The sequence below is a fragment of the Lepidochelys olivacea genome, assembly GCF_965140295.1.
Source record: "Lepidochelys olivacea isolate rLepOli2 genome assembly, chromosome: 7".
NCBI classification, from domain to species: Eukaryota; Metazoa; Chordata; order Testudines; family Cheloniidae; genus Lepidochelys; species Lepidochelys olivacea.
Genome location: NC_140417.1, coordinates 61,807,169 through 61,832,241, shown reverse-complemented (window position 1 = coordinate 61,832,241; position 25,073 = coordinate 61,807,169). Strand labels below are relative to the sequence as shown.

The window sequence follows — 25,073 nt, the reverse complement described above, 5'->3', positions numbered from 1 at the left end:
GCTCAGAAGTCTTTCCATTCTTCTATCAGGTTTTCCCCTTCCTTATAGGTCTCCCTCCAGGCTCACACTCCTCTGCATCCCTTTTAGGATATCTCTACACAGAGCACCAATGTGCACTACAGGGGTGAGATTTCATAAGTACACTTACTAACTGGTCCATGTAGACCCTGCTGGCGTGTATTAGAAGTTCCTTAGTGCTCTTTAAGGTAGCACTGTTTCAAACAGCACTACATTAAAGTGCACCAGCCGGGTCTACACGCACCAATTAACATGCAACACATTTGTGCACTTGAGAAATTATTCCCATTCTGCACATTACCCCATCATGTAGACATGCCCTCAGAATTGGGCTTTTCACCCCATGAGTGTCTGCTCCTTACATGTCTATCTCCCCAAGGCCTTTTGCCTGCGAGCCTTGCAGGGAGGAGAGGAGGTGAAACTCTCCAAGCTCCCTCCTCAAACTAACTCAGGCTGCACTTACTTTCCCCAGAAGGATTGGGCTGAGTCAAGACTTCCATTGTATAACCCATGGACTCACTCTCTACACCTAGGAAGGTAGGCTACATCTAGCAAAAGTAAGGCTGAACTCCAACCCTCTTGAAGGGCAAACACTAAAGCTGTCAATAGCAGCTAATGTATGCGATTAACACAAAACAAATTGAATAGATTAAAAAAATAGTTGTGATTAATCATAGTTTCAATCATACTGTCAATAGAATACAATTTAAATTTATTAAACACATTTTGGATGTTTTTCTACATTTTCAAATGTATTGATTTCAATTACAACAGAATACGAAGTGTACAGTGCTCACTTTATATTATTTTTTATTACAAATATTTGCACTTTAAAAACAAGAATAGTATTTTAATTCACCTCATACAAGTACTGTAGTGCAATCTCTATCATTACAGTGCAACTTACAATCATAGATTTATTTTTTGTTACATAACTGCAGTAAAAACAAAACAATGTAAAACTTTAGCGCCTACAAGCTCACTCAGTCCTACTTCTTGTTCAGCCAATCACTAAGACAAACAAGTCTGTTTACATTTACAAGGAGATAATGCTGCCCCCTTTTTATTTACAGTGTCTCCTGGAAGTAAGAACAGGTGTTCGCATAGCACTGTTGTAGCCAGTGCTGCAAGGTATTTACATGCCAATTACGTAAACATTCAAATTCCCCTTCATGCGTCAAATTGTAGTCTCATTGGTTGTAAGCCTCAACTGAAAAATAGCACCGCAAGCAGCATTTACACCTTGACAAAAAGGAGGTAGGGCCGGGGAGCCAGGCCCCTGGCAGCAGCAGCTTTCTCTGCCCCAGGAGCCGGACAGGGCCAGCTGGTGCCATGGCTGGGGGCTGCCTTGGGCATGCTGGGATGAGCCCCCTGCCCAGTCTCTCCCGCTCCTGTGCTGTGGGGCTGTCCAGCCTCCAACACTCAGGGGCGCTCACATTCCGCGGTGGGGAGTCAGGCAGATGGCAGCCTTTGCCTGCAGGGAGCCGCCGCCCCACATGCCGGGAGCAACCCCACTGATGCAAGGGCTGCAGGACTCCTGTGCCACCAGCAGGCACCTGGGATGGAGAACGGGCCTGGGGAGGTCAGGGGGCCAGGACAGAGCCTGGGGGGGCAAGATGGAGCCAGGGGGATGAGGGCAGGACAGAGGCACATCCCTTAAATCAGAACTTTTTATAGGGAACCGGTTGTTAAGATTTTGGCAGCCCATCAGTGCTTTCCATCATATGTTTTTACAGTTTTACTACCTACTGCCACAGGCATTCCACCCACTGTAAAAATGAGCATATGAAAATAGGCCAACTATCAAGTGTTCCATTTCCTATAGGGGCCAATTCCTCCCAATTTGCAATACTTAACATGGTGAGAAAAAGTGTCTTAACTGTAACAGTTATCAATTTATGTTCTGAAGCTTGGGAGTCTTGGATCGTAACCTAGCTAGTTAAACTGCAAGTGTTATTCAGATAAGATGTGATCTATTTTTTAGAATCATTTGTTTTAAGATCCTTCAACTGAACATTATATAAGACTAGTTCAAATTTGAATTGTTTTGCCCTTTGATATTAAGCGTTTTCTTATTGTTAATCAAGGAAAAGTTAAAAGAAAAAAAGTCACTGGTCTGGCCTTCACCTTACTCCACTGAATTAGAGAATTAACTCCAGGTTCGCATCAAGCCCAGACCTGTTCCATGAACCAGAATTTCCTGAAAAGCTGGTAAGAAAACATAACTGCCCAAAGGCCCAAGATACATAAGTGTCATTTGGAGATATGGGCCAATAGATAAAAACTGAGTTTAGCAGAATATCCAGTAAAAAGGATTTCCCCCTTCATGACTGCCTGTGAATTGCACTAATGAGATTAAACAAAAAAGTTGTGTTACCTTGGATATATAAAAAGAAAAGGAGTACTTGTGGCACCTTAGAGACTAACCAATTGGTTAGTCTCTAAGGTGCCACAAGTACTCCTTTTCTTTTTGTGAATACAGACTAACACGGCTGTTACTCTGAAACCTCGGATATATACAGCATATGAAGCCAGTGTAGAGATCAAAGTTAAAAATTTTATATATCCCCCAAGCAAGGTGCACATATATGTGATTAAGTCTAAATGTCCATCATTGAAATTGCGCAGAAGTAGAAAAAGTTGTATAAAAACTAAAATTTAATTTATAATTTCAGAAAAAAGGGATCATGAAGAAATAAGGTGCTGAAGAGAACAAGTCCTATCAGTGCAAGTTTTTTAAAAAAAAAACTATTAGTTTATAACGTGGACTAGACAAAAAGCTATGAATGAAAGAAGAAATATGTATATTGCAACCGTGCAGTCATTTTCCCCCTTGTTTGATGTTCATATGGATGTGAACACGTTACATACAGACTCTCCTGCTATAGCTGATCAAGCCAGTTCCACATTATACATATTGGCACAGGGGGCTTGGTTTAAAAATAGTAACTACTACATTGTCTGGCAATTATAATAAGTAAGGATACAATTTGGTCATGGAGGTCATGGATTCTGTGACTTTAACAGACCTCTGATTTCTTGGTCTCCAGCTCTCAGCCCCAGGCGGTGGGGCTCCGGCTTTGGCTTCAGCGCCACTGTGACCATACCCTGAATCTGTCTGTTTTTCCCTCGTGGCTATTCCGTGAATTTTGCTTAATTTTACCGTGACAAAATTGTATCTATAATAAGCAGCATATCAACTACATTACTGAAACTGATTTTAAAGTGGTGAGAGAGAAAGGGGTACATTTCTCAGACAGAGTTTCTTCCATCTTAGTAAAAAAAAAAAACACACCCACCTCGAGGTGCTGGGAAAGTCGCTTTTTGAGGATGCCCTATGAGAAACCTAGAGCAGTAGTTAGTACAGTGAAGTCAGCTGTACTGATGAGCATACGAGTTAATGGTATAATATTTCTAAAGAAGTGCTGTACTGTGCTAGTCTCTACTTCAATCATTAAAAGGGGCCTTTTAGAATGTAACTTCGCACATGCACCTCTGCAGAAACTCTCATTAAAGTCCCTGAGCAACCCAAATAATTTCCACAAACAGCTCTTGCTTCAGGTTTATCAGAAGATGTCATCCAAAAGAATGAGTTGGCCTTCTTCAATGCAGTTGTGTTTCTTAAAGTGATGTTAAAGCCACGTTTGGTCTCTTGCAAAAAAGAAAAAAAAAAAGATACTTTTGTGTGTATGTAATGCCCCCACCTGCACTGGAGGCTGCTGGGTCACAAGAGCAATGAGAGCAGTGAAGTTGGTGTTTAGAATGTCATTTTGTATTTTTTAAAAAGAGGAGGAGCCTGAAACTGCTACTCTGGGGAGTGGAGAAGGAGATCTTGAACTAATGATTCAGGGCAGTTGAAGTGGGTGAGCTTGAGCCCACGACAACTTTGTGGGGAGAAATTAATAAAATAAAAAAATAGTAGAAGAGAGCAGGCGGCAGCTTTTCCTTCCAGAGCACTGCTGTGAGCATGCCAAACAGACAGGAGTGGAATTGGCATGTGGCATCTGGAAGAAGGCTGCCCACTGAGAGACAGTGGCCAGTAACAAGTGAGGCAGCACCTGGCACCAGAAAAGAAGGGATGCAGTAAGTGGGGTGCAAGCAGCCTCAGTGACTGAGTTGCATCATTGTAGGGGCACCAGGAACCCAACTGAAAAGGGAAAAAGTCCAGTTCAGCGGAGCCGGGAAAGACGGAGATAGTAGGAACAATAGGGATAGTCACAAAAGAGGCAGTACCTAGAAAAAGGAAAGAGTGGTATAAGGGGAAAGAGGAAATGTTAAAGGAACAGTACAGTTAGACCAGAGGAAAAATAACTGAAGTATCTCAAAGTAATCTAAGAAATAAAAAAAACATTGCTAGAAAACAGTGAGAAAAGTAAAGCAAGAATTAAATAGAAAGGAAATAAACTGTAATAAAATATGTCCGTTTCTCTTTAATTACAGTTTAAGAAATAAGAAGGATGTGAGCTGTAGTAAAAATAAGAAAATAGTAAGGACTGCAAAACAAAACACCCAGACAGCATCTCAAGGTATACAAGGTGAAGGGACATGAATAGAGAGTGTCAAAAGAGCAGAGACTAAACCAGAAAGGAGTGGAGGGATAATTGTTCAACCAAGAAACCAATACATTGAATCAAGGAATACATGTCTTTATTTACGCAGGAACTCAAATGCTAGCAAGAGAATTGCTCAACATATAAACTAAAATCCTAAGAACTTTTCCTCCAAATTCCGGGCTTCCAGAGACTGAGAAACTGAAAAGGGAATATATAATGATGGGGTCTATTCTAATGCATTGTATTTTCTAATTCCAAATTCTGTATTTCATAAATGTAAACTGTTACCTATAAAGTGAGTTTTATTTAGTTAACAGTAGTTAATATACAGCTGGTAACAGCAATAGTTTACAGTGTAAATTTAAGTAGTAGTTCCTACTAAAAGTAACTCATTGATTTGCTTGTGATTTATTTTTCTACCTAAGTGATTTCTACTTTACCCTCAACTGACTGAGAAAACATAATTTGGCCTCTGTAGTAGTTAGATTGCCTCTGCCTCTCCTTATTGGTCTGATTCAAAACACCCCACCATCAGGCTTGTTACATATGTTTTCAATAATTAATCTAAAAAGACTAGGACAGTGAGCATGAGGAATGTCTGTGCTTGCTTGTCCATTTTTTCCAGAGTGCATCAGCTACTCTTTAAATAGATACAGTTAGAGATCCCCTGGGATTTTTCGATGCTAAAAAGCCTAAGGGAGATATATTGAAAATCTGCTACAAAGGTGCATTCTCCTTCCCATTTGCTGAGGACTATCACCAATATATGTGGTTAAGCCCAACAGATATTCAAAAACAAATCAGACTTAGGAGTCCAGAGAAAAAAGTTTAGACTTATCAGACACAAAGATTAACAAAAATGTTACTTTATCACACTATTTAGCACAATTGAGCTTGGTAAATTCCATTTATCCATTGCTTCAGATGGGGTTTACCAAAACAGGAACCAGAGAGTAACTGAACTGCTTTAACAGCAGCGAAAGTACTATTGTCGTATGTCAAGTAAAATTTCTGCACTGTCTGTTACGGTCAGTCACTTGCAAATTCTGAAAGAGTCTGTTATCTCCTACATTGCAGGGAGAGAGAGAGAACACTAGCATAAAGCTTAACATGTAAGATCATGCACTTTATTTTTATCACTATAAAAGAAATAAGTAGCCTGTCCTAGGCTCTATATGCCAGATATTTCTTTAAACAAAAAAACCATCCCACACACCACACAGCATAAATATAAATCCAGTAGACAAACCTCCATCTAAGCCAGACATTACCAACTAAACCAGTATAAAGTCTTTTTTGAAGTATACACACATCATCCAGCCCAAACACGAGTCCTTGGACATCACCTCTGTTCATTAAAGTCCCAGTAAAAAAGAGGGGCTCTGCAGCATATCCTGAAAGTCACACAATCTCTTGCCCCACTCAAGATCTGCCTTCATGCTCTCTGTTTTCTGTCAATCATGTGCCTGTGTTTTCCCCTCACTCTTCCCCCTCTGCTACCTTATACCTCTACAGCACCTCAACCTCTGATGGTTAGAAAAATAGACAGGAAATTAGAGAGCACGGAAGGAATAACCATTTTACTTGATGACACCCTGGCTTCAGTGCAACTGGAAACAATGGGAGACGTCTTTGCTAGGGGCTGCCTCATCCACCTGCAAAGGTCGTAGGAGAAATGACAGCCATCTTAACTGAAAGTAGCCTGTGTATTTACTCTCCCTGAGAATAATGGGAAATGGCAATCATTTCGACTCTAGGAAAATTCAAATTTATGTCAGCATACAGATGGATATTTTTAAACATTTTAAGGAAAATTCCATATACTAAATCTTAAGACTCTTAAAGTCAGGAGAGTTTCACTGATTCAGGCTAGGAGAGTTAAAAGAATCATGAGTAAACCCTCAAAAATGCATGAGGTTTTTAAAAATTATTTAAAAAAAAAAAAGATGGTTTTTGGTCTATAGCCTTTTTGGAAACAAAGCAAAAACATCTCTCTGCACAAACAAGTGAAGGTCACTTTGTTGGTTGTTAGAGGGAGATGCCACTTATTGTCTCCTAACTTCTGGGATTAAGAAGCTCCCATACCCTCCCTTATCATTATTATCGTCTTCCACCCTCCAAGCCCTTGGCCCCCATAGCCTTTTGCCCCCATCGCCCTGTCTCTGATCCCTCAAACTCTCCCCCCATTTCTTCTCAAAAGTTGTCTACGTTATGAAAGTTACCTATTGCTCACTAATGCAGCTGAACCAGTGTTGAATACAATTAAAACCTGATAATGTAGACATGATTAAAACCTACTAGTATAACCAGGGTTTCATTACCCTGCACCCCAAAAATCTCTGCCTGTCCTACTGTATATCCATGTGCAGTCATCTAGTCTCTTTGTCACACCATATTCCCACCCGTAAGTATCCCTGCCCTCCCATATTCTCCTGTTCTTTCCACATCCTCCCGTTCTTCTCCCCCTTCCCTGTCTACTTGATCTCATTTCACGGCTGGATCACACACTAATACATCACCACCTCCTTTCAGGGCAGCATGACTTCAGACCTACTAAAAGTGGGAGACTGAGTCTGCCCCCATACAACCCTTGTAGATAAAAATCGGAGCTATTCAACTAAGGATAGTCTGAGAGACAACTCAAAACGACACAGGAGGGCAACTGTGGCTTCAATCCCATTACTGTTAATAGGACATAAAACATTTTGAAGATCTTTACCAGCTGGAAGCCTGAAACCAAAAGATTATGAGAAGCCTTTAATAATTGAAGCACAAGCATCATAAGACTCTGGTTCCAAAGCTGAGGGATACTCGTACACTATAGTCTCAAGAGCACCTCTCTTTTAAATCTGCCATACAATGTGTGGCAGTATCATACAATGATACAACCAGGTTCTCACCTTAGAATTCACCTCAAAAGCCACAATCAGTCAGTGCAGCTCACCAAGCAATTGTGCACTGTGTGCACAATGACACACCCAAGTCAACGTAATTTATTTCCCTCAATTAAAAAATTATTATTCCTATACAATGACACATTTAATAAGGGAAGCTATTATATTCAAGAAATATTTACTAAAAACTTATTGGCCAAAGCTGGCATGGAGTCCAGAAACTAGTATCCTTTTCCATTAACCTGAAAGATTCAGGGCAATTTGTACATGACAGTGATAAAAGGCCCAACAATGAAGGTGTACTTTCTGCAAATCCAAAACCTGCAACAATCAACCTGCTATAGCTGCTGGCCACCTACAGCAGAGGAGTCAGTGTCCAGAAGAAAGCACCAGGCATTCACCTAGGGAAAAGTTATGGCTGCTTCTAGATGGGTTTCACAGGAATCAGTACTAGGCCTGATGCTATTCAACATTTTTCTGAGTGATCTGGAATTAAATATAAAATCACTGCTGATAAACTTCATAGGAGATACAAGTCTGGCAGACTGGTAAATAATGAGGTGGATGGAGCAGTCACAGAGTTATCTGGATCGTTTGGTAACCTTGGCCCATTGAAATAAAATGTCTAAATACAGCTAAGTGCAGACACACAAATCTAGGTACAAAGAATGCAAGTCATAGCTACAGGAAGGGAATGGACTGTACCCTGAAAAGCAGTGGATTCTGAAAAGGATTTAAGGATCACAGTGGATAAGAAACAACATGAGTTCCCAGTGTGAGGCTGTGGTAAAGCGGTCCAGTGCGATACTTGGTTATGTAAATAGGGGAGAAGCGAGTAGGCAGTCAGATTAGATGATTTTACATTCCCTTCTGGCCAAAAAAAAAAACCACTGTAAAAGATAACCAGGTAACTGAATAATATGTCCAACAGAGAAGAAAGTTAAGTGCTAAGGAAACATGCTGGGGAAAGAGGAAGAGGAGTAAGAGTGACAGAAAGGAGATCTGAAATTAAGAGCAAAAGGAGAAAGGGGATATCTTTGTCTTCTTTAAAAAAAGCTGTATCATGTTAAAGAGGATTGAAAATTAATGCTTTCAACATTACCAACTGCTGCAGCTGCCTCAGACAAGTTGCAATTGTGAATGGATACGAGAGGTGGTCCATGAGGTTGATGATCTCTCTACTATGAAGTGGTCACACTAGGAAAAAATGGAGCACTCCTACCCCTGGCAGTGAGTTGGGTTTGGTACATTAAGTGGAACCATATCTTCAAGCAGTGTTTGTGCTTGTCAACAGGTACCTTCATAAATAAAGACATTTAAACTCAAGGCAGAAATCCAAAGTAAGGTAGTTTTACTCAAGAAGATTCCTAGACTTGAAATGTTGCTTTTAGGATATGACTGCTTTTAGTTCTGAAGAAATTGTAAACACACTTTTCAGTAGCTGGGCTGGAGGAGTTTCTCATATTTTCATTTTTTCAGCCACAGATTTTTAATAACTCTTATGTGCCAGTGTGGGTGGAGGCTTATTTGGCCTGCAACAGGCCCAGAACATATTTAAACATTCTTAAAAAAATAACTTTTAGAATTTCCCTCAGCGAAAAAGGCCAACCAATATTTTCAGCTCATGTCCTTTGCACATTTTTTCAGTGGGTTATTCGTTTATAATATAAAATCACTAATTCTGAATTTTAACATAGTAGTAATCTAAGGATTATAAAACTACGCCATCTGTTATTTGAAAGTTATCTGTTCCCTCGGTTTGCAGTGAGGTCTCTGCAGTCTCACACCATGGATTGTTTTAGCATAATTAGGATACCAAATCCTCACATGGGTAATGGCCACTAATAAATTTAAGCATTGCTGGGGGTAGGCTTTTGTTGATCCAACATTATCCTGCATAGTTTTGTTTTCCAACAGCCCATTCAACCAAACAGTCAGTGGGGAATCTGTGTGTTTGGAAACCAGGATGTTAAGCAGCTATTAATATTGTAAGACAGATTTAAAGGGCTTTGGAAATTAAAGTCGAAACAATAATAGGTTTAAATGATTAAAATGGATTACAAAAGAAAGAAAAGTTCACAGCTTGTTAATCACCACACTGAGGCACGCGCTATGATGCATTTAATTTGCCCTATCGCTCTGGATTGAAGTATACAGTAAGAGGCTTGTCAAAACAGTTTCTTATAACCAAACCAGAGGATCAGAAATTACAATAAGACAGGTAAGCACTTTAAGTATTTGAAAAGGAAAGTGTGCTGAAAAAATTGAACTGTTGGCATATGCAACTGTACAAGATTCCTCCCCTCTTCTAAGAATCGTTCTTAGAAAGTTATATCTAATGCACTTTATATTCACCAAACACATTCACTATGTTTAGCACAATTTTCAACAGATGCTCTAGATTCTATGCTCTCCTCACTTCTAGACCTTACTTCAAGTTAGGCTTTCAATATGCAAAAATTGTGCAACAGTTGTATAAACATATTTATAACACATTTAATGTTTTGTGCAAGCCAATTTCAGCCTATTGACAGCTTGAGCTCTTTGCATATTCCTTTGAATATTATTCCTTTGAGTATTTAATATCTGAGCGGTGTCATTAATTATTTAAATTGTTGTATTGTTCCTGTTCAAGAATAAACTAACCTTTATACACTGTTTTTGCTTCCACCAGCAACCAACTTGTTTTGTGGTTAAATGAGTTTCAGCTTTGGATGTAAAGTTAATTTTAGAAACATCAGTACAAAAACAAAACAAATCCGATAAAAACAACACACTGTACTCCCCGAAATATTCACAGAGAAGTAAGTACACAAAACCTAAACAAGAGTCTATTTAGAAACCGCTGAAATGTTCATGAACCCTCTCTCTCACTGTTTAATCAGATCTACTTGCCAGCATCATTTGCAAAAAATGTTTTGTTAGGCTCTGTCTGCCAACACAAATGGCAACTTCTCTCTCTAGGAGTGGTTGAAAAATCTGGAGCTAAGTGACAGTGATCCTCCCCAGCTAGATATCCTGCTCCTCCATAAGAATTCAGACTGTAACATACTTTCCTCCCCAACCTTCAAGATGAAGTTCCCTTAAAGCCTACTTGCCAAAAAGTGTGGTTGCAGGGTTTTCGGGAAGCAATCTTGAGAATCCTCCAGCTAGACTTGACGAGTATTTTGAATGGCTATTCTTTATCTGCCATAGTTTAATTAATCATTCAAGTCAACACATGGAGCATCTTAAAGCCTGGAATACCATTACTTTGCATGTGTTTTTTTTAAAAGCAATGTTCATAAGGTATTGGATCCAGCTCAATATATACACTATAGCTCTATAGTTAAAGTCAAGAGTTGATGCCAGGAGTCAACTAAGAGTGGCAGTGATGCTGTAGTACAGTAAATTCATTACAATAGTCTTCATCATCAAAAAGAAGAATCTTAGAAATGGAATTAGAGCCTTGTCTAGATATAAACTAATGCTTACTACCCATCCACCGTAACAGGAAAATTAAAATAGAGTTCCTGAATGCATGACTAACCCTCTCCACTATACAAGTCAAGTGACAAATATAAGTAAGGCAGTCAGTTCAGAATAGGAGAAAAACCCAGTAGCTACTCCCTAACCAGAAATTGGTATTCCACAAGTCAGTCCAGAAAGTTATTTTCCAGCAGTAAACCACAGTGAGGTTGTATAATGGAAGTGCTGACTGTACAACCTTGAAGATTACTATTGGTATTGCACTGCTATAAATAGGGTTTTTTTTGGTTTGTTTATTTTTCAAAACCAGAAGACAGACCTTTCCATTATTTATGCAGTAGAACCTCAGAGTTACGAACTGATCGGTCAACCACAGACCTCATTTGGAACTGAAAGTATGCAATCAGGCAGCAGCAGAGACCAAAAAAGAAAAGCTAATACAGCAGCAGTCGGCAACCTTTTAGAAGTGGTGTGCCGAGTCTTCATTTATTCACTCTAATTTAAGGTTTTGCGTGCCAGTAATACATTTTAACATTTTCAAGTCTCTTTCTATAAGTCTACAACATATAACTAAACTATTGTTGTATGTAAAGTAAATAAGGTTTTTAAATTGTTTAAGAAGCTTCATTTAAAATTAAATTAAAATGCAGAGCCTCCCGGACCGGTGGCCAGGACCCGGGCAGTGTGAGTGCCACTGAAAATCAGCTTGTGTGCTGCCTTAGGCGCACGTGCCACAGGTTGCCCACCCCTGCAGTACAGTATTAAACATGAACTACTACAAAAATAAAGGGAAAGCAGCATATTTCTTTTGCATAGAAATGTTTCAAAGTTGTATGAAGCCAATGCTCAGTGTAAATATTTGAAAGAACTATAATGTTTTGCTCAGATATGACATTTCAGAGTTATGAACAACCTCTATTCCCAAAGTGTTCGTAACTCTGAGGTTCTACTGTAGTTATACAGAAGAAAAATAACTTAAGCTAGGTATTTGTAGATTCTAAAAGATTGTCCACACATAAAAGTTAACCTAGAGTAAGTTAAAGGGTGATCTTAGAGCAGATCATCGGGAATAGTTTAACTCCATGTGTGGATGCTCTTATTCTGGAATAAGAGTACCTTATTCTGAATTAGCTTAATCCACTTCCAAATGGAAACTAATTCAGAATAAGGCACTCATTCTTGAATAGGAGCATCCACACATGGAATTAATCACAAATAATTCCCAGTGTGGACAAGCAGGGGCGGCAGGTTTGTAGAAATTTTGGTGGTGCCCAGAACCAGCGCGCTCCCCCACCACACCTGCCTAAGGCTCTGGGAGGGAGTTTGGGTGTGGGAGGAGGTCTGGGGTGCAGGCCCTGGGCTGGGGAAGAGTGCAGGCTCTGGGAGGGAGTTTGGGAGCAGCAGGAGTGAGAGGTTGGGCTCTGGGAGGAGGCCTGGGGTGCAGGCTCTGGGATGGAGTTTGGGTGCTGGGGTGGGGGTGCAGGAGGGGATGAGGGGTGCAGGCTCTGGGCTGCATCAGGGGGTGTAGGAGAAGGGGTTGAGGGATGCAGGCTCTGGGATGGAGTTTGGGTGCAGGCTGTGGGTTGGGGCAGGAGGGGGTGAGGGGAGCAGGCTCCGGGCTGGGGCAGGAGTGCAGGCTCTGGGAGTGAGTTTGAGGGCAGGAGGGGCTGTGTGGGAAGGAGAGGGGGTGCGTGGGAAAGGGGTGGGGGTACAGCGCTTACCTGGGGCTCCTAGGCAGGGTGTGCCAGGGGGCCTCCATGGCCTGCTATTCCCAGGCACCACTCCCGCAGCTTCCTATTGGCTACAAGGGCACTTGGGGCGGGAGCAAGGCGCACAGACACAGGCCCACCCTGCCCAGGGGCCAGCAGCCATGTGGAGCGAGCAGGCAGGAAGCCGCTCAGCTCTGCTGCGCCTCCCTGCAGGTGGTGGGTGGGGACCCCGGGCCATTTTAAATCACCCAGGAAACACGCAGGGGGAACACCTGGGGGGTGGAAGGCAGGGCCAAGGGAGAGACCCGGCCTCAAACATTGCTGGAGCCAGGCCCTGGGCCAGAAATATTCCTGGTGCCCAGGCACCACGGGCCCATATAACTCGCCACCTATGTGGACAAACCCTTACTAAGGTTCACTTGCCAGATAGCAGGACATGTTTCAAGGTTTAAAAAGCCTAAAATTTTTACTAATTTTGCTATTAGACAATTTAAAGTATATTTTGTTGTTTGGGCTAGTCAGGTGATGTAATGATATTACTAATCACATGTTATTACCATCTAAACAACAACCCTGAGGCACTAGAAAACCCAACCCTCTCATGAGCATGTTAATCATAAGTAAGGTCAAGCATACCTTTTTCACTTCTAAGGGAAATTGATCTAACTTTAAAGTAAGATTGATCTAACTTTAAAGTAAGATTTAAAGTTGATGGGCCTTTATTTATTTCCCCCTTGATGTAGGCAAGTGACCAGCCCTCCAAACACAAGGATTTTCATCTGTCCTGAAATTCCAGCTATGCTAAGTGAACTTAAGGAAGCTACTGTTGGACATTGTGCTTGCTGGGACCATGCATGCAGGGGATGAAATCCATATTTATCTGTTTCCAGAAGTTTTGTTTGCGTGAGTTAGCATAAGTTTGAAATAGATGATACCCTTCTGATCTGGAAGGATGGCACATTTCTCTTTGTATTGATTGGAATTATGACCTTTTTATCTACACATATTAAATCTTGCAATTTCCTGCTTGGAGAAATGAGGGGGAAAAAAGCCAGCAACCATTCAGACATTCTTGTACAAGGGAATAATCTGGAGTCAACATTTTAGGCAAAGCAGATAGCTAACTTTCACCCTAAGCACCCTTTCACCCCAGCTTCAATAAACTTAAATCTTTAGATAGTAAAATCAGCTGAATAAAACCCAACTATAGAAATAAACTGTGTATGTTAAAACATGCCCCTACCACAGTAGCCACTACAAGAAAAATCAAGTGACAAATCATCCAAAAAGAGATTGCTAGGTTCCTTTAGAAAAAGGGAAACTCCTAGTAAGCAACAGTCTGAGTGAGGATGAACTCCAGTACCAAATACTAGTAGCACTGAACTTCTTAAGTTCACAGATATGGAAAGTACAACAGAATTCTTTTATGTAGATCAGTTAACAGCCTATTTATTTTGTTGTGATTATTAAATTTTAGCATGTTGCAGTAAAAGATTAAAATGTTTAGTGTGAGGAACAATCCTGCACTGGCAGAGAAACAGACTAATGATCTAAATGTTCTTTTCCACCTCTGACTTCTATGAGAGCACAAAGATGCAACAATTTTAGTGACAAAGCCTACAGGATGCAAATGCCTAAAAATGTTGTTTTGTTTGGGTGTGTGTTGAAAGCAATATTAAAATTCTAGGAGATCAAAGTAAAAATGTGGAAAACAGTAATACTGAAATTAAAAGATTAGAAAAGTTACTGTATTTCCCACTGATAAGAACTTGTCAATTGGATAATTCATTAGTGCAGCAACTAATAATTTCAATTGAAAACACATCCTGACGCATTAAGACAAGAGGAAGATCAGAAATGCAGCAGAAGAATTTCACAGCATTTCTTAGGGAAAATATGCACTCCAAGATGCTGGAAAAGATAGCAGAGAGAGAAAATTCACCTTAAAGAACTATGACTATCTGCAGTTATCTGCGTTTCTGGCTGCAGCTCTGACCTGGTCTTCATACAGGTCCTCCAGCTTTTCAATTTCACTTCTTCCTGCTTCAGTATTAACTTTAAAATGTTATACATGTCACAGATATTTTAAAAGTAGTGACTAAATGTTGGGAAGGAATTTTCCTCTAAATCAGATTGGCAGAGATCCTGTGGGAGGGGGGAGGGAAGAGTGTGGGGGGTGTCACCTTCTTTGGCAGTGTGGGGCACAGATTGATCACTTGAGGGTTTTAACTAGAATGGTAGATTCTGTAACTTGAAGACTTTAAAATCAAGATTTGAGGACTTCAGTAACTCACACAGAGATTATGGGCCTTTTACAGGAGTGTTTGGGGTGAGGTTCTGTGGCCTGCAACGTACAGGTCACACTAGATAATCATGCTGGTCCCTTCTGGACTTCAAGTCTTTGAGCCTAATGTTTCATATTGGATTGACTGGAAACACAGTAAACTGCAGACAAAACACCACTAGGTCAGAACATAATAGAGTTCTAACTGTAGAAAAATACTATCAGTTTTTTCATGGCATTAAAATCAGATTTGAAAATGTAGTGTAAAGTATGAGACTCTACAAGCAGCAGAATTAAATTTCACTCATTTTTACTTCAAGTGTACCTATACATTAAAAAAAAGCTAAATGTTAAACCATATTCATGATGCTTTAATTTTAAAAAACATCTTTTAATCATTTGAATTTTCTCTGAGGAAAGAAATTCCTCCAGGCATAATCCTTACATAAAAAGATCTGTTGAAACAACAAGTAATAATAATGAATTAAAAGCATTCTTTTCTCCTATTCTGTTTCCAATACAACAGACATACAAGCACATAAACTGATAATATAAAATTCAACTTTTAACAAAAGATACGAATTCTAATAAAAACATTCATGCTCAGCATTATCTAATGACAGCTGGGACTCAGCCTACGAAAGACTGTCTTTTTCTCCCAAGCAGCAATGTTCTTGTCATATACATTGAGTAAAATGCCTCTCTAGTTTGTCATGAGGGTGAGGCCAAACTACACACCGGCACAATCATGTTTATTACCCAAGATGTAAGTGCATGTCTACTATTGAAGTCATTCTTTTATATGTTTCAAGTAAACTTGAAGAAAATTAACGTTGCGCTGATTTTATGCAACTGAAACCAGCTTTTAAACAAGATGTCTCTGGAGCAGGAATTAAGAACTTTGATCTCTCTCAACAAACCCAAATTGGTTCCATTCAGATTCCATTTTTTTTACTCCCAGGCCAGGAACACTCAAGAGGCATGCATTCAAGTGAAGATCAAGGTAAATCATCCAATCATTTTTTTTAAGCTTGGAATTTACCTGTGTTCAATGTTGGCAGCATTTGTTCAAAAGTATCACAGATTTTACTAAGGATTTTCCCCACATTTTCTTGCAAAATATTTTTCAGTTTGAATGCTGACAAGAAAAAAGGCAAAGACCCCCAAAAGAAAATCACTTTCACTTTTGAGTCAGACCCTTTGAGGTTTGAAAGAGCTGCCAGAGGGGATATTATCCTTGTAATCACCGAGTTCTAGTGGATAAAGCTAAGGGCTAGAATTTGAGATCTCCTGGTCTCTATTGCCAACTCTGCAACCAACTAGTTGTAATATTTTGTACTCCATACTTTCCAAACTAAAATTTAATCACCAGCAGCGTCAACTCAATTTTGACCCCGGTCCCTCTTCCTCAGATTGCTGCATCTCTTTGGATGCTTAATAGGCAGAGACTGAGAATATGCAGAATCATGACTCTAGCAGCTCTTCTGAAAAACTGGGGAAGGTGTAGCACAGTTATGCTGAAATGAATACATGTATTTACACCTGCTCCTGTATTGTCCACTCCATGCATCAAAAGAAGTGGGCTCTAGCCCACGAAAGCTTATGCCCAAAAAAATTTGTTAGTCTCTAAGGTGCCACAAGGACTCCTCGTTGGTTTTTTTTTGTTTTTGTTTTTTTTTTAAGAAAGCTGTGTCATCATGAGTGGACAATAAGAATTAATAGCTGCATGAGAAGAAGAGCACAAGCCATTAAGATGAAAGCATTTCAATAACCACCAAGTGCTATCCTTGATGGGCTGCAGTGTCTTAACAACCAGGAATAGAGCAGTTGCTGCCTTCTTTGATCTTATGATCTCAACCTTTCCAGACTACTGTACCCCTTTCAAGTGTCTGATTTGTCTTGCATACCCCCAAGTTTCATCTCACTGAAAAAATACTGGCTTACAAAAATCAGACATAAAAATACAGAAGTGTCACAGCACACTAGTACTGAAATATTGCTTACTTCCTCGTTTTTACCAGGATTATAAAATAAATCTGTTTGAATACAAAATTGTACTTACATTTCAGTGAATAGTATATAGAGCAGTATAAACAAGTCATTTTTTGTATGAAATTCTGGTTTGTACTGACTTCGCTAGTGCTTTTCATGTAGCCTGTTGTAAAAGTAGGCCAATATCTAGATGTACACCCAGAAGAACTCAGCGTACCCCTAAGGATTGAGAACCACTGTGCTGTAACTCCTAACAAAGAAGGCTGAACCAGTATCTCTTGGCTGGACTGGCCACAAAGCTCCAATAATTATTGCCTTCCTTGCTACCAAGGGAGAATACCAGTTTAAGAGAAGGGAAAGGAACTCTCCACACCATTAAGGCCAAAAGGAGCCCACAACACAATCTTGCTGCAGGTAGCCCCATTAGGCATTCTTATGTCCAGTCAAATTAAATATAAACACAGAAATCTTAAATCTTTTTGTTCCTTCTTTCAAGTTGAATGGTTTTCGCTCAGAGAGGGGAAGAAAGAGAGGAAGGGAAGAGAATGGTATCATTTTATCATGCAGGAGACAAAGCAGCTTAGGATTCTGGAATAGCAAGCCCATTGTCTCCATCAGATGACAAGTAGGAAATATACCAGTCAAAATGCCTGGGTATTGAAGAATGGAAAGACCTGCTTGGCTCTTTATTATTATTATTATTATTAATTATTATTATTTCTACAGTAAATCAGGTAGCTTACAGGAATGTAGATCTGTTCCAAGGATGCCATTATTAAATTGCAGCAATAAAAATAATATATTGAAGGATAGAGGAAAATAATATTGAAATATAGCTTCCACGTATACCTTTTTATCAACATTGTGCTAGATCTTCCAATGCTATTAAGTCAGAACTAATGATATATTGGTACACACATTTGCTGCAATATCTCGACACAAAAGTTCAGCTTTAAATAAGGTAGTAGGTTCCAAATGTTTTCCAACTTAGAAACCAGAGAGGGAAGAAACCAAAGTTTTTAACTATTCTTCCTCACAATTCATGCATCAAGATGACACAGGATACGGTGCCTAACTGAAATCATATACAATCTAGAGTGACTAAGAAGCAGTGTCACATTGATCCATCTGATAGTCACATTTTCAAAGCTCTTTTTGAAGAATTAACTGAATTCCAAAATACTAAAATAAAAAGGCTAAAAAAAAAAAAAAAACACCTTTCCCTAAAAATAACTTCAGTTACAAATCATATATATAAAAAATTTCATCATGTCTCTAGTTTCTCATATATGTGTCTCTTTATTATTATATTGCTATTGGTGGTAATTCCTGAGCAATCAGACTGGTTTACTTCATTACCTTAGTAACGAGGATCATCCCTCTATTCTTTCCTATTTGTTGTTGTTGTTGTCGTCAATACTGGTTTTAGAAAGGGGACAGGGAAAAGAGCACAAAGCCAGTCTTAAACAGTAGGAAATGTCTACAACCATACCAAAACTAAAAGTCATGTTTATATATAGCAGATTCAGTCTAAAAGAAAAAAACAAAAACAAATATTCTTGGTATACTGGGCATAACAATCAATCTTTTGGATGGAGAACAAGCCATCCTAATTCACAGTGAATTGAATGTGAATACAAATTAAGACTCTCTCTTGTTTAGGGGCAAGTCCCATGCCACAGAAGCCAATGCTCTATCATTTGTTTTGCAAGTACTGGGGGGAAAAACCACCACAGGAAAAGCAAGAAGTTTAATAATTTTTTCGTAAGTTTTGTGAAAACAATTCTCTTAAGTAAGTTGTGAGCTTAGACTACTCATGTGCTGCTTTAGATTCCATGTAAAAAAAAAAAAATTCAAACTATCAATCCAAAACCAGCCATTTTCTACTTTGACAGGTAGTGTTACAGAGCACACTCACCTCAGGTGAGCGCCTGCTGACGGAGTGTATGAGTGCCTGCAGTTTTTTCTCAATTTCTCTGCTCAAGGTTCCCCTGTGGCTGCTGCACTCATCAGGTGGGTCTTTGGTGACTCAGCCCTCCAGCCCAGTCACACACAGTGTGTGTGTGAAAACCAAGAACTCCTTCTGGGTATATGGTCCAACTGAGACTATCTCAATGTCCTCAGTAATGTCCTGAAGCCCCTTCCCCACAGCTCAGTCCATTAACAGTCCAACAGGGCCCATCATGAAACCCTTCTGTTGGCAACGTCTCTGTAGCCTTCCCTGGACTCAGTCCTTAGTCAGTCTGTCAACAGGCCCCATCACAGTATCCTCCATTGGGGTCTGGCTACCTAGCAAAGGTTCCTGCTCTGGAATGGAGCAGCACATCCAGGGTTTCTTCCCTGGAGACTCTCTGCCGTCACTTGAGTCCTCAGTGACTACAGCTCTCCCACTGACCCATTATTCTTAAACTCAGTTCACTTACCCCAGCTGAGACACAGTCTCAGTTCAGCCCCCTTCTCAAGGTATGTCTACACTATGAAATTAGGTCGAATTTATAGAAGTCGGTTTTGTAGAAAGCGTTTTTATACAGTCGATTGTGTGTGACCCCACACAAATGGTCTAAGTGCATGTAGTCGGTGGAGTGTGTCCACAGTACCAAGGCAACCATCGACTTCCGGAGCATTGCACTATGGGTAGCTATCCCACAGTTCCCGCCGCCCATTTGAATTCTGGATAGAAATCCCAGTGTCTGATGGGGCTAAAATATTGTCGCGGGTGGTTCTGGGTACATATCGTCAGGCGCCCCTTCCCTCCCTCCCTCCGTGAAAGCAAGGGCAGACAATCCTTTTGTGCCTTTTTTCTTGAGTTACCTGTGCAGACGCCATACCACGGCAAGCATGGAGCCCACTCAGCTAACCGTCACCGTATATCTCCTGGGTGCTGGCAGACGCGGTACTGCATTGCTACACAGCAACAGTTTATTGCCTTTTGGCAGCAGACAGTGCAGTATGACTGGTAGCCGTCGTCGACGTAGTCCAGGGTGCTCTTTTAACCGACCTCGATGAGGTCAGGGGTCCCTGGGCAAACATGGGAGTGATTCAGCCAAGTTAGTTCCCTTTTAAGTTTCATTTCATGGCGATTCAGTCCTACCAGCAGTGCTCTGTCCTCTAATCTGCAGCCAGCAGAAGACAATGGCCAGCAGACATACTGCATGGTCTTCTGCCAAGCACCCAGGAGATGAGGATGGCTAGCGGTCGTACTGCACAGTCTGCTGCCAGCAAGATGTATAAAGATAGAAGAAGTGGATCAAAACAAGAAATAGACCAGATTTGTTTTGTATTCATTTTCTCCTCCCTCCCTCCGTGAAATCAACGGCCTGCTAAACCCAGTTTTGGGTTCTATCCTTGAGGGGGCCATTCTGTTTCTCACAAAGCCACCCCCTTTGTTGATTTTAATTCCCTGTAAGCCATGTCGGCAGTCGCCCCTCCCTCCATCAGAGCAACGGCAAACAATCATTCTGTGACTTTTTTCTGTGCAGACACCATACCACGGAAAGCATGGAGCCCGCTTAGATCACTTTGGCAATTAGGAGCACGTTAAACACCACACACATTATTCAGCAGTATATGCGGCACCAGAACCTGGCAAAGCGAAACCGGGCGAGTAGGCAACCTCAGTCCGGTGACGAGAGTGATGAGGACATGGACACAGACTTCTCTCAAAGCATGGGCCCTGGCAATGTGGGCATCATGGTGCTAATGGAGCAGGTTCATGCGGTGGAACGCCGATTCTGGGCTCAGGAAACAAGCACAGACTGGTGGGACCGCGTAGTGTTGCGGGTCTGGGACGATTCCCAGGGGCTGCGAAACTTTTGCTTGCGCAAGGGCACTTTCATGGAACTTTGCGACTTGCTTTCCCCTGCCCTGACATGCAAGAATACCAAGATGAGAGCAGCGCTCACAGTTGAGAAGCGAGTGGCAATAGCCCTGTGGGAGCCTGCAACACCAGACAGCTACCGATCAGTCGGGAATCAATTTGGAGTGGGCAAATCTACTGTGGGGGCTGCTGTGATCCAAGTAGCCAACACAATCAAAGATGTGCTGATATCAAGGGTAGTGACCCTGGGAAATGTGCAGATCATAGCGGATGGCTTTGCTGCAATGGGATTCCCTAACTGTGGTGGAGCCATAGACGGAACCCATATCCCTATCTTGGCACCGGAGCACCAAGCTGGTGAGTAAATAAACCGAAAGGGGTACTTTTCAATAGTGCTACAAGCACTGGTGGATCACAAAGGACATTTCACCAACATCAACATGGGATGGCCGGGAAAGGTATATGACACTTGCATCTTCAGGAACTCTGGTCTGTTTCAAAAGCTGCAAGAAGGGACTTTCTTCCCAAACCAGAAAATAACTGTTGGGGATGTTGAAATGCCTATAGTTATCCTTGGGGACCCAGCCTACCCCTTAATGCCATGGCTCATGAAGCCGTACACAGGCAGCCTGGACAGTAGTCAGCAGCTGTTCAACTACAGGCTGAGCAAGTGCAGAATGGTGGTTGAATGTGCATTTGGACGTTTAAAGGTGCGCTGGCACAGTTTACTGACTCGCTTAGACCTCAGCGAAACCAATATTCCCACTGTTATTACTGCTTGCTGTGCGCTCCACAATATCTGTGAGAGCAAGGGGGAGACGTTTATGGTGGGGTGGGAGGTTCAGGCAAATCGCCTGGCTGCTGGTTACGCACAGCCAGACACCAGGGCGGTTAGAAGAGCACAGGAGGGTGCAGTGCACATCAGAGAAGCTTTGAAAACCAGTTTCATGACTGGCCAGGCTACGGTGTGAAAGTTCTGTTTGTTTCTCCTTGATGAAACCCCCCGTCCTTGGTTCACTCTACTTCCCTATAAGCTAACCACCCTCCCCTCCTCCCTTCGATCACCACTTGCAGAGGCAATAAGGTCATTGTTGCTTCACATTCATGCATTCTTTATTAATTAATCTCACAAATAGGGGGATAACTAACAAGGTAGCCCAGGAGGCGTGGTGGCGGAGGGAAGGACAAGGCCACACAGCACTTTAAAACTTATTGAATGCCAGCCTTCTGTTGCTTGGGCAATCCTCTGGGGTGGAGTGGCTGGGTGGCCGGAGGCCCCCCCGACCGCATTCTTGGGCGTCCGGGTGAGGAGGCTATGGAACTCGGGGAGGAGGGCGGTTGGTTACACAGGGGCTGTAGCGGTGGTCTGTGCTCCTGCTGCCTTTCCTGCAGTTCAACCATACACTGCAGCATATTAGTTTGATCCTCCAGCAGCCTCAGCATTGAATCCTGCCTCCTCTCACCACACTGCTGCCACCTTTCAGCTTCAGCCCTCTCTTCAGCCCACCACCTCTCCTCCCAGTCATTTTGTGCTTTCCTGCACTCTGACACTGTCTGCCTCCACGCATTCGTCTGTGCTCTGTCAGTGTGGGATGACAGCATGAGCTCAAAGAACATTTCATCGCGAATGCGTTTTTTTTGACTTCTAATCTTCGCTAGCCTCTGGGAAGAAGAAGATCCTGTAATCCTTGAAACACATGCAGCTGGTGGAGGGGAAAAAAAGGGACAGTGGTATTTAAAAGCACACATTTTATAGAACAATGGGTACACTCTTTCATGGTAAACCTTGCTGTTAACATTACATACATAGCACATGTGCTTTCGTTCCAAGGTCGCATTTTGCCTCCCCCCACCGCGTGGCTAGCCCCTCATCCCTCCCCATGGCTAACAGCAGGGAACATTTCTGTTCAGCTACAGGCAAAGAGCCCAGCAAGAATGGGCACCTCTGAATGTCCCTCAAGAAAAATACCCTGTTTCAACCAGGTATCATGAATGATATCACTCTCCTGAGGATAACACAGAGAGATAAAGAAGGGATGTTGTTTGAACGCCAGCAAACATATACTGCAATGCTTTGTTCTACAATGATTCCCGAGTACGTGCTACTGGCCTGGAGTGGTAAAGGGTCCTACCATACTGGACGGAATAAGGCTGCTCTACCCAGAAGCCTTTTGCAAAGGCTTTGGGAGTACATCCAGGAGAGCCGCGAATGCCAGGGCAAATTAATCGTTAAACATGCTTGCTTTTAAACCATGTATAGTATTTTAAAAGGTACACTCACCAGAGGTCCCTTCTCCACCTGGCGGGTCCGGGAGGCAGCCTTGGGTGGGTTCGGGGGGTACTGGCTCCAGGTCCAGGGTGAGAAACAGTTCCTGGCTGTCGAGAAAAACGGTTTCTCCACTTGCTTGCTGTGAGCTATCTACAACCTCATCATCATCATCTTCCTCATCCCCAAAACCTGCTTCCGTGTTGCCTCCATCTCCATTGAAGGAGTGAGACAACATGGCTGGGGTCGTGGTGGCTGAATCCCCTAAAATGGCATGCAGCTCATCACAGAAGCAGCATGCTTTGGGCTCTGACCCAGAGCGGCCGTTCGCCTCTCTGGTTTTCTGGTAGGCTTGCCTCAGCTCCTTAAGTTTCACGCGGCACTGCTTTGGGTCCCTGTTATGGCCTCTGTCCTTCATGCCCTGGGAGATTTTGACAAAGGTTTTGGCATTTCGAAAACTGGAACAGAGTTCTGATAGCACCGATTCCTCTCCCCATACAGCGATCAGATCCCATACCTCCTGTTCAGTCCATGCTGGAGCTCTTTTGCGATTTTGGGACTCCATCATGGTCACCCTCTGCTGATGAGCTCTGCACTCCCCTGCAGCTTGCCACGCTGGCCGAACAGGAAATGAGATTCAAAAGTTCGCAGGCCTTTTCCTGTCTACCTGGCCAGTGCATCTGAGTTGAGAGTGCTGTCCAGAGCGGTCACAATGGAGCACTCTCGGATAGCTCCCGGAGGCCAATACTGTCTAATTGCGTCCAAAGTACCCCAAATTCGAGCTGGCAAGGCCGATTTCAGCACTAATCCCCTTGTCAGGGGTGGAGGTTTGTTTTTTTTTTTTTTTTAAGAGCCCTTTAAGTTGAAAAAAAGGGCTTCGTTGTGTGGACAGGTGCAGGGTTAAATCAATTTAACACTGCTAAATTCGACCTCAACTCCTAGTGTAGACCAAGGCTCAGGGTAACAATTCCATATACAGCCCTTCCCTGGGCCTGTTTAAACTCCCTTGCTCAGGGCTTAGCCACTTCCCCAGTGGCTATTTGGGGGGCATCCTCTAAGTAGCAGTCACATGGAACATCCCTTTAATTAACTGCATCCCTAGGCCACTTCCCCACAGCCCCGATCTTCCTCAAGTCCCAGCAGCCAGCCACAAACACCTTCCTTGCTCCCCTGGTCCCTACCAGCAGACTGAACTTACTCTGTCCCTGCAGCTCCTTTTATACAAGCCTGCTCGGCCCTGAGAGGCTGCAAGGAAGCAGTCTCTTTCTGACTGGCTGCATTCTAGGGTGCCTAGAGCAGCTGCGTGGAGGACTCACCTCCTTTGTGGTAGGGCTGCAAGGCCTCCAGCAGGGGGCCTCAGGGTCTGGAATACCCCATCACACATGGTTAGATCAGCATATCTGATGCAGCATTAAAAGAAAGTAGTAGCATTTTAAAGATTAATCTATAGTATATTTACTAGGCAAACATTTGGACACACCATTTCTGAAAAATAAAAATAATTAAGACAACAGTGGTAAAGAGGAAGGTAATAATAGAAGACAGAGCATTTCACATTCATGAACATTCTACCCAGACTTCAAAGCGTATACAGTTACATACAAGCTTCCCCAGAATGAATACTCAGTAACCTCAGGATGACCTTAAAGATTTAATACCCTGGTGCTGAAGGATTCTCTTATTCAAAGTCATATACAACAAAATTGCCTTAACCTCTACCAGCAGAAAATAAAACTTGTGCCAAACTCCATCATTCATTATTCAGTAGATTGAAAATGTATCAGTAACTAAGGCCTTGTCTACACTGCCACTTTACAGCGCTGCAACTTTCTCACTCAGGGGTGTGAAAAAAAACCAACACCCTTATGCACTGCAAGTTTCAGTGCTGTAAAGTGGCAGTGTAGTCAGCACTCCCAGCACTGATAGTATTCCTCTCGTGGTGGTGAGGTTTTTTTTGGTGTTTTTTTGTTTTTGTTTTTTTAAATATAGCCCTGGGAGAGCTCTCTCCCCCAGGACTGGTGCCACGACTACAGCGCCATGATGAAGCGCTGCCGAAGCTTTATCATTGCTAG

At 42.1% G+C, this 25,073-nt stretch overlaps 2 protein-coding genes across 8 annotated transcripts in view; both read right to left on the bottom strand.

Annotated features, from left to right (window-relative positions):
* Positions 1-25,073, bottom strand: part of ADK (adenosine kinase) — a 549,228-nt gene that overhangs the window by 486,142 nt on the left and 38,013 nt on the right. The gene's annotated exons all lie outside the window — the stretch shown is intronic.
* Positions 21,869-24,400, bottom strand: LOC311523095 (uncharacterized protein). Of its 3 annotated transcripts, none has more exons than XR_014712261.1 (3): positions 24,318-24,400; positions 23,017-23,111; positions 21,869-22,438 (listed from the first exon to the last, which is right to left on the bottom strand). XR_014712261.1 is itself a non-coding variant. In XM_084632816.1 (3 exons), the coding sequence occupies exons 2-3, from the start codon at positions 23,567-23,569 to the stop codon at positions 21,945-21,947; spliced, it is 1,047 nt and encodes a 348-aa protein (XP_084488942.1). In that variant the 5' UTR covers positions 23,570-23,616; positions 24,318-24,399; the 3' UTR covers positions 21,869-21,944. The 3 variants fall into 3 exon arrangements, 2 of the variants coding, with proteins under 2 accessions (XP_084488942.1, XP_084488943.1); XM_084632816.1 differs by having other exon boundaries at positions 23,017-23,616; positions 24,318-24,399; XM_084632817.1 differs by lacking the exon at positions 24,318-24,400 and having other exon boundaries at positions 23,017-24,301.

What these genes read in the sequence shown, in the direction of transcription:
- LOC311523095 (XM_084632816.1), bottom strand. Translation starts at nt 23,569, where the DNA reads ATGATGGAGTCCCAAAATCGCAAAAGAGCTCCAGCATGGACTGAACAG. An exon ending in AGGTGGAGAAGGGACCTCTG is followed by an intron (nt 22,439 to 23,016) that starts GTGAGTGTACCT and finishes CCCCTCCACCAG; the next exon opens with CTGCATGTGTTTCAAGGATT.